Source organism: Eriocheir sinensis, chromosome 34 (assembly GCF_024679095.1).
Source record: "Eriocheir sinensis breed Jianghai 21 chromosome 34, ASM2467909v1, whole genome shotgun sequence".
Lineage (NCBI taxonomy): Eukaryota > Metazoa > Arthropoda > Malacostraca > Decapoda > Varunidae > Eriocheir > Eriocheir sinensis.
Genome location: NC_066542.1, coordinates 3,368,723 through 3,378,216, shown reverse-complemented (window position 1 = coordinate 3,378,216; position 9,494 = coordinate 3,368,723). Strand labels below are relative to the sequence as shown.

Here is a 9,494-nt window from a genome sequence, read left to right as displayed (position 1 = left end):
GCGCCAACTATACGAAACTTTTTTTTCCCACATGATCAAACTCTACTTCATGAGACCCTCGCACATGTTGTCGGGGTTTGACAACACTCGTGACGTGCCTCCTCCCAGACGGTCCCAACAAGAGCCCCAAACGTTTGACAACACGAGTCCCAGTCCATTCGTTCACGCACTACAGGCCTTGGCTGTAGTCAAAGATGGCGAAGTCGTGCCTGTAGATGCCCAGCAGTCGGCGCATCAGGTCCGTGCTCACGCTGGCGTAGTGCTCCCGGTCTGAGCGGGTGAGGGCGTGGCCGTGGCTGCGGTGCCTCACCGGGAAGCTGCCCGCCTCGCCCTGGAAGCCCAGCACGCCGCAGAACAGGTGCTGGACCTCCTCCTGGATCGTCTCCAGCTTCAGGATGTAGTCGAACTTCACCCGGCACGGATCGCACGCCTCGGTGTACGTCATCCAGTGCTCGTCCGCCACGCCCGCGTCATGCGTCCAGACCACGTGCCGCAGGAACTGGCTGAAGGTGAACGACGTGTTCCCGAACCGCGTCGCCAGGTCCTGCAGGTCATAGCTACCACTCCCGAACGTCTTGACGAAGGCCGTAGAAATGCCAGACGACAACATCTGGTGGGCGGTGAACATTTCTGCCCCACCATAAAATAGTTCTTCATTGCTTGATGGCCTGGCCAAGAGAGCTCCTGTCTGACTGGCGTAATGGTTCATGTAAATCTTGTACGCTCTTCTAATCTTGTCCGATGTTTCATTAAACTTGCGACTTTGCTCCAGAGCCCCGGTGGACACGAGCGCCGGCAGCCAGTACTTGGCGAACCGCCAGCCCCACTCCTCGCTGCTCTGCGACGCCTTGCGCCACGCGGCGTCGTACTGGAAGAGCGGCGCGCCGCCCAGGTACTTGTCTCTGCAGGGAACGTGCAAGGCTTGGTCAGGACACGAGGAAAACCTTCACCATCACTATCTTTTCCCCACTTTTAATGAATCAGACACGAAGCCTTACTACGTATTGTTTCAAAATTAGGAAAAGAGCGCGTGCCTCCGCTAGACTGAGATTTCTTCAAGACTTTAATAAAAGATAAGCTGTAACTAAATAATTTCATGTCACATTCTACTTAGCTCGACCAGATTTTAATGAATTTAGAAAATAGATAGTTTTCAGGTGTGTCATTCCATGAAGTGGTTCTTTGCATCCTGGACTCGTCCGTTTTGATTCAAGATCTACACCACCCTCAAGATGCCAGGAACACGCCCGCAGCCGTGTATATCACAAGCGTTGCCAACAGAAGGGCTGTCAAGGTACTACCTGTAGGTGGAGGCCAGCCTGGCCAGCGGGTGCCGCACCACCACTGCGCTCAGCGGCCGCGGCGTCGCCGGAGTCTGCTGCGCCAGTCGAGACACGAAGTCCTTCACCGCCGTGGACCCGGCCTGCAGGAACCATGTTTTAGGCCTCAAGCCTTTGACACAGACGATAAGTAAAAATATGGTAAATCACCAAAAAATCTAGTTTTGTATCACTCCCAAAGTGAAGAGACTCGGCTCCTCTAATGCATTCTTACAAGACACACCTTGGGCACCTTGAAGAGCGTCAACGTCCCCGCCAACACGTGTCTGTACTTCTGCCGCCAGGCCATGTCCGGGTACGCGGCCCGCGCGTCGTGCCGGGAACACGCGCGACGTAGGGCGCGGCGCCGACGCTCAAACTCTTCCTCCAGGTGAGTCTGAGCCGTGGCGGAACAGTTATTACCGTGCGGCGCCCTACTCCCTGCGGCCACGCTGGGATGTGGCGGCGCGACCTCGACGCGTCTCCGCCGAGCCTGAGGCGGCCGCGTCCGGCTGCTCTCGGGCACCCACGCTCTCGGCAGAGTCTGAAAATATTACACTTGTTTTTGTCATTGCCGTAGAGAATATCCATAGCAGGCGACACAGGACGAGTAAAAAAGTAAAGCATGAAGTGTTTAGAGGCCCAAGCCTTCCTCCAGCGTCCGGCGGAGGGGAAGGGTCGGCGTCAAGGACATCCTTCACGTCCGAAGGACCACACAGGCTACACATCGCTGGAAGAACGACAAAAGTTGCAAGGGAAAAGCGACCTTGTATCGGGTGTACCGAGGGTCGCTTTTCTCCTGCAGCGTGTATCGTGTTCCTGTGTGGCCTGCCCGGTACAGACAACGTTGCCAGATTTTTTTTTTTTTTTTTTTTTTTTTTTACAGCAAAGGAGACAGTTCAAGGGCACACAAAAAGCAAACATTAATAAAAAAAAAAAAAAGCCCGCTACTCACTGCTCCTAAAAAGAGTTAGAGGAGTGGCCGAAAGATAGGTCAGTCTCGGGAGGAGAGGTGTCTTGATACCCTCCTCTTGAAAAATACAGATGAAGGAAGATTGTTCCAGATTTTACCAGCATGAGGGATGAAAGAGTGAAGATGCTGGTTAACTCTTGCGTAAGGGATTTGGACAGTAAAGGGATGAGTTGAGTAGAAAGTCGTGTGCAGCAGGGCCGCGGGGGGAGGCATGCAGTTAGCAAGTTCAGAAGAGCAGTCAGCGTGGAAATATCGATAGAAGATAGAAAGAGGCAACATTGCGGCAGAATTTAAGAGGTGAAGACTATCAGTATGAGGAGGAGAGCTGATGAGACGAAGAGCCTTAGCCTCCACTCTGTCCAGAAGAGCTGTGTGGTGGAGCCCCCCACATGAGATGCATACTCCATACGAGGGCGGACAAGGCCCCTATATGGACAGCAACTGTGCAGGGAGAAGAACTGGCGGAGACGGTACAAAACGCCCAGCCTCGAGGAAGCTGATTTAGTAAGAGATGAGATATGAAGTTTCCAGTTGAGATTTTGAGTTAAGGATAGACCGAGAATGTTTAGTGTTGAGGAAGGTGATAGCTGGGTGTTGTCAAAGAATAGGGGATAGTTGTTTGGAAGATTGTGTCTAGTGGATAGGTGGAGAAACTGTGATTTTGAGGCGTTGAAGGACACCAGGTTCTTCTTGCCCCAATCGGAAATAATAGTAAGGTCAGAGGCTAAGCGTTCTGCAGTCTCCAGCCTTGAGTCGTTAAGTTCCTGAAGGGTGGGTCTTCTATTACAAGAAGTTGAGTAATGCAGTGGAATCATCGGCGTAGGAATGGATAGGACAGTTCGTTTTGGAAAGAAGATCATCAATGAACAACAGAAAAAGAGTGGGAGATAGGACAGAACCCTGTGGGACACCACTGTTAATAGATTTAGGAGAAGAACAGTGACCGTCTACCACGGCAGAAATAGAACGGTCAGAAAGGAAACTGGAAATAAAGGTACAGAGAGAAGGATAGAAACCGTAGGAGGGTAGTTTAGAAAGCAAAGATTTGTGCCAGACCCTATCAAAAGCTTTTGATATGTCCAGCGCAATAGCAAAAGTTTCACCGAAACGGCTAAGAGAGGATGACCAAGAGTCAGTTAAGAAGGCTAGGAGATCACCAGTACAGCCCCTTGCGGAACCCATACTGGCGATCAGATAGAAGGTCAGAAGTGGAAAGGTGCTTTTGAATCTTCTGGTTAAGGATTGATTCAAAAGCTTTAGATAGACAAGAAAGTAAAGCTACAGGGCGGTAGTTTGAGGGATTGGAGCGGTCACCCTTCTTAGGTACAGGTTGTATGAAGGCATACTTCCAGCAAGAAGGAAAGGTAGATGTTGACAGGCAGAGGCGAAAGAGTTTGACCAGGCAGGGTGTCGTACTCAGCCTCTTATTTATACCGACTTCGGACCCCAAAAGTGTCTCCTGGGCCCTAATAACGAGATCCATTCATAGTTATCGTTGAAATAGTTAATTCCTCATGTTTCCGGCAATATAATGATATGCGTCAGAAACCGGTAAATACGATGCGGTGAGTAGGTACGATAATCTGGCAAGGGAGGTGCAGACTAGGAAAACAATGTCTGTCCCTTCTCCGCAGCGGTGCCAAATTATCGTACTCAAAGCATCGCATTTATCAGTTCCTGGGCCTGAAACTTTCCTGCCCACACAGATAACGAGATTCCAGTTAAAATTGTCGTTAAAATTGGTGTCTTTGTGATAGTTGTGAGTCAGAAACCGGAAAATACAATGTGCTGAGTGGCTGAGTACGATAATGTGGTAACGCTGCTTCTCCGGCGCCTCATAAACACGAGTCCCAGCGAGGCTTCTACAACAGCAAGGACTACCCTGTGTCTCATGCATACCCTCAGCCTAAGTCTATATATATACCGAGTCAAGTCACTCTGCTTCGAAACTGCGACCGTTACGCGCAGGAGGCGGTTTTGGGTCGGAGCAGCGGGATGACGTCACTTGGAGCCAAAAAAAAAAAAATACCCGCCAGTTCAGGGGTGACTAAAGTTGGGCCGTGTGTGCACTCTGGATGTGCATTCTCGCCTTCCTTCACAGCGCGTTCAGGCAAGCCACTGACGAAAAAATGTCTTTTTATTGTGCTATTGCGTGACTGTAATTCCAATGCCTACAAACGGCGGTGTGGGGTGTGAGGGAGGGCATGTTGAAGTGATTGATTTGAATTAGTCCGCCTTTATTCGTTTTCTCTAAATCCCTGTTTCTACATTCTCTAGTTTGGCTCCAAGCAACGTCACGCATAAGCCACGCCTCGGCCGTGTCTCCTCCCACAAACCTGCGTAGGACTTGACTTGCTGTATATAGACTTAGCACTCAACTTTCCGAAGATATTCACCCGACGAATAGAAATCAAACGAAAAAATCAACTAACCTCAAAATTTGTATCTCACAAACACACTATTTGACCCTTTTGCGTGTATCACCTGCCTTGGAAAAAAGACATTATTATAATTATATCATACCATAAAGGTCGATCTAACAGAATTGCGTACTATCATAAATATTTGAAAGCAAAACACATATAAAAATGATTGCTAATAAATACTACATATTCACGCATCTAGGGTCGCCAGGCCAGGGCAAGACTGTATATATTTAGGGTCGCAGCCAGGAAAGCTACCGATTCCCACATTCCGCGTTTTCATGAGTATTTTTAGACCATGGTGCAGATTCTGGCCGGTGTTTTAAGACACTTTGGCTTCTCACATCAACTATTTCTAAAGGTCAGAGAAGGGATCAATCGGGTTCTAATGAGTGTTTCTTAAGGTTCGTGCTACTGAAGAAGGATCAAACTACCACCAGGGTCATAAAACTACCCATGGAAATGCCCAAAATGCCTACGAAAGCCTTGTCAAATATGTGCTTGGGCACCGAAATGTTTCTACTGTGGCCCCTAACACACGGGGGCTTCGTGGTGCAGTGGTTAGCACACTCGGCTCACAACCGAGAGAGCCCGGGTTTGATTCCCGGGCGGAGTGGAAAAATTTGGGTGGCTTTTCCGATACCCTACGCCCCTGTCCACCCAGCAGTGTACCAGGTATTAATCGGGGGTTGTGTCCCGTCTCCTGGGGTCTGTTCCCTTCTCCTATAATTCCTTCCCCTCCTGTCTCTCTCCGGCATATGACCACAGATGTTGCGCCGACTAAACGAAACTTTCCAACTGTTCCCTTCTCCTATAATTCCTTCCCCTTCTGTCTCTCTCTTTCCGGCATATGACCACAGATGTTGCGCCGACTAAACGAAACTTTCCAACTCTTTCCCCTAACACACCGTCACTCACCCCGCCGTGTAGGAGTGCTAGCGTCAGCAGGAGCACAGCCGCAACGATGCCGTTAAGGAACAGCTTTCTTCCCCTCATGGCCACGGGAGATCCTAAGCCGATGTTCTCAGACGCTTCCGCCTCTACATCAACTATTCCGAAAGGCTGAAAAGGAGATCAATCGGGCTCTTAGGAATGTCTTTCAAGGTTCATGGTACAGAAGAAGGGTCAAACTACCACCAGGGTCGTAAAACTACCCCTGGAAGTTCCCCAAACTCCTACGAAAGCCTTGTCAAATGTGTGTTTCTTAGGTTCACGGTGCAGAGGAAGGGTCAAACTACCACCAGGGTCATAAAACTACCCCTGGAAGTTCCCCAAACTCCTACGAAAGCCTTGTCAAATGTGTGTTTCTTATGTTCACGGTATAGAAGAAGGGTCAAACTACCAGCAGGGTCATAAACTACCCCTGGAAGTGCTCGAAACTCTTACGAAAGCCTTGTCAAGTGTGTGTGTGTGTGTGTGTCTGGACAATGAGATGTTTAAGAATATGACGCAGATAAAGACTTAGGGAAATACAGTGAGGGGTACACACACAAACAGATGAATGCACAGAGAGATGTAAGGATAGAGTCCAAACCCCTTATGCAAGAGTTAACCAGCATCTTCACTCTTTCATCCCTCACGCAGGTAAACTCTGGAATGTAGAGCCGATTTCACAGTCCAACACAGTTTCTTTATAACAGCCCGAACCAAACTATAGAATCCCATACAATCCAAAATGGTGAGGTCTTCGATGCCACACTAAATACACAAGACTTTTCCTGTATAGTTGCGTCAAATTTGTCAACTTAAATATAAACACCAGACACTATACAAGGAATTTTCGAAGGCTCCTCCTCCTACTGTTAGTCTTCTACCTCTTAAATTTCGCCTCCATGTTGCCTCTCTATCTTCTATCGATATTTTCATGCTGACTGCTCTTCTGAACTTGCTAACTGCATGCCTCCCCCCTTCCCGCTGCACACGACTTTCTACTCATGCTCATCCCTATATTGTCCAAACGCCTTATGCAAGAGTTAACCAGCATCTTCACTCTTTCATCCCTATACTGTCCAAACCCCTTATGCAAGAGTTAACCAGCATCTTCACTCTTTCATCCCTATACTGTCCAAACCCCATATGCAAGAGTTAACCAGCATCTTCACTCTTTCATCCCTATACTGTCCAAACCCCTTATGCAAGAGTTAGCCAGCATCTTCACTCTTTCATCCCTATACTGTCCAAACCCCTTATGCAAGAGTTAACCAGCATCTTCACTCTTTCATCCCTATACTGTCCAAACCCCTTATGCAAGAGTTAACCAGCATCTTCACTCTTTCATCCCTCACGCTGGTAAACTCTGGAACAATCTTCCTTCATCTGTATTTCCTCCTGCCCACGACTTGAACTCTTTCAAGGGGAGGGTATCAGGACACCTCTCCTCCCGAAATTGATTTTTCTTTTTGGCCACTCTACTCTATTCAGGAGCAGTAAGTAGCGGGCTTTTTTTTCATTATTACTGTTTTTTTTTTTTTTTTTACGCCCTTGCGCTGTCTCCTTTGCTATAAACACACACACACACACACACACACACACGCACACGCACACGCACACGAAAATGAGAACACGCCGCCGCCACCGTTAACGTTAGGGGGTCAACTGTATTTTTCGGCCAAGGTTTCCTCCACCTAAACAACCCCTTAATTATATTCATCGGCCCATAGATGTATTTTCGGCCCATCCTTCCTCACACGACAGCCATATACCTGCCCTCTCTTTCCGCGTTCCTGTGTGTTTGTGTGTGTGTGTGTGTGTGTGCACCATTCCACTTCCTACTAATATTGCGGAAAAAATCTACCTTGAAAAAAATAAATATCTAATGAGCAAAAATCAAATGCTATCCGTGTGTGTATGTGTGTGTGTGTGTGTGTGTGTGTGTGTGTGTGTGTGTGTGTGTGTGTGTGTGTGTGTGTGTGTGTGTGTGTGTGTGCGCCATTACAACATAGCCCTAAAGAGCGACCTGGCTGTAATCGTTGCCATACTGCGAGATCATGTTTTCGTCATCCTCCTCCTCCGTGGTGCAGTGGTTAGCGTGCTTACCTACGAATATCAACACAAAATGTACAAACAGGAAATTAAATACAAAGGTGATCAACTCTCCTCAACTTTTAATGACGAAAATATATAAAAAAAGTAATGTGGTGACCTTCCCTTGAGAGTAAATTAAATAACAGAAAGAATAATTCAACCCGGTGGTGGTGGTAGCAGCGGGGGTCATGTTTCTTAATGGTTGGCTCTCACTTATCGGAAGGGCCAACGGGACGGAGGGGAGCACTGAGGCCACGCGCGGATGGGGGCTTCGTGGTGCAGTGGTTAGCACACTCGGCTCACAACCGAGAGAGCCCGGGTTCGATTCCCGGGCGGAGTGGAAAAATTTGGGGGGCTTTTCCGATGCCCTACGCCCCTGTCCACCCAGCAGTGTACCAGGTATTAATCGGGGGTTGTGTCCCGTCTCCTGGGGTCTGTTCCCTTCTTCTATAATTCCTTCCCCTTCTGTCTTTCTCCGGCATATGACCACAGATGTTGCGCCGACTAAACAAAACTTTCCAACTGTTCCCTTCTCCTATAATTCCTTCCCCTTCTGTCTCTCTCCGGCATATGACCACAGATGTTGCGCCGACTAAACAAAACTTTCCAACTGTTCCCTTCTATAATACCTTCCCCTTTTGTGTCTCTCCGGCATATGACCACAGATGTTGCGCCGACTAAACCAAACTTTCCAACTGTTCCCTTCTCCTATAATTCCTTCCCCTTATGTCTCTCTCTCTCCGGTATATGACCACAGATGTTGCGCCGACTAAACGAAACTTTCCAACTGTTCCCTTCTCCTATAATTCCTTCCCCTTATGTCTCTCTCTCCGGTATATGACCACAGATGTTGCGCCGACTAAACGAAACTTTCCAACTGTTCCCTTCTCCTATAATTCCTTCCCCTTATGTCTCTCTCTCCGGCATATGACCACAGATGTTGCGCCGACTAAACGAAACTTTCCAACTGTTCCCTTCTCCTATAATTCCTTCCCCTTATGTCTCTCTCTCCGGCATATGACCACAGATGTTGGGCCCACTAAATGAAACTTTCCTTCTTTCCTGAGATTTTGTTTATTTTTTTACGAATTTTGTGCTCGCAAAGTATGAGGCTGTGAGCGATGGCTATCAAAACTGAACGAAAATGTAGCTACCGGGGGAGGATGAATGTGCTCAGAGTCTGGATAAGTTTCAACAAAGGACAGACAACTCCGGCGAAGCGTACAGCATAAGTTACTTTCACAACATTTTTTTTTTAACGTCTCAACCTATAGCGCCGGTAGGCTCTCTTGAGGGTCCTGGGTGGTGTTCGGCCCCAGCCCGTCATGGCGCAGGCAAGTGTTTATCGTGGCGCCATCTTCTCTTTGCTCATGCTGCCCCCCGGAACTCCTTCTTGATTCACTTGGACGGTTTCCTCTAGAGTCCGGGTTGATGGGTGGTCTTCAGAACAGCTTATGGGTAGTTTTAAGCCACTCGGCGGTGACTGAAAAATCCCAGGTGGTAGCGTGGGGATTCGAACCCGCGTCGTCCATCACGCGGTGAATGTGGGACCAGCACGCTACCACTCAGCCACCGCCTACCATGGCAGTTAATGATGTGTTTGAAATTTTAATGAAACATAAATTCCGCCAATACATTATTTTTTTCTCCTTACGCAGCCCTAGCGCGCACCACACTTTGGGAAGCGCTGTTTTAGCCCTGCCACAACACCGTTCTCCCAGCTGCCTCGACCTCTCCTCATCCCCGCCTTCCTCC

At 48.5% G+C, this 9,494-nt stretch overlaps 2 protein-coding genes across 52 annotated transcripts in view; one reads left to right on the top strand and one right to left on the bottom strand.

Annotated features, from left to right (window-relative positions):
* LOC127006888 (filamin-A-like) overlaps positions 1-9,494 on the top strand; it is a 243,233-nt gene that overhangs the window by 86,054 nt on the left and 147,685 nt on the right. The gene's annotated exons all lie outside the window — the stretch shown is intronic.
* LOC127006889 (uncharacterized) overlaps positions 1-9,494 on the bottom strand; it is a 45,704-nt gene that overhangs the window by 456 nt on the left and 35,754 nt on the right. Inside the window, exons 2-5 of one of the 2 annotated variants that reach the window (XM_050877228.1) lie at positions 5,634-8,368; positions 1,564-1,863; positions 1,302-1,423; positions 1-902 (exon numbers count right to left, since the gene is read on the bottom strand). The exon at positions 1-902 is cut by the window's left edge and continues 456 nt beyond it. In XM_050877228.1, coding sequence (XP_050733185.1) covers positions 170-902; positions 1,302-1,423; positions 1,564-1,863; positions 5,634-5,711 — 1,233 coding nt within the window. In that variant the 5' untranslated portion in view covers positions 5,712-8,368 and the 3' untranslated portion in view covers positions 1-169. Of the gene's footprint in view, positions 903-1,301; positions 1,424-1,563; positions 1,864-5,633; positions 9,493-9,494 lie in introns of those variants that run through there. The other variant, XM_050877227.1, reaches the window with a different exon arrangement.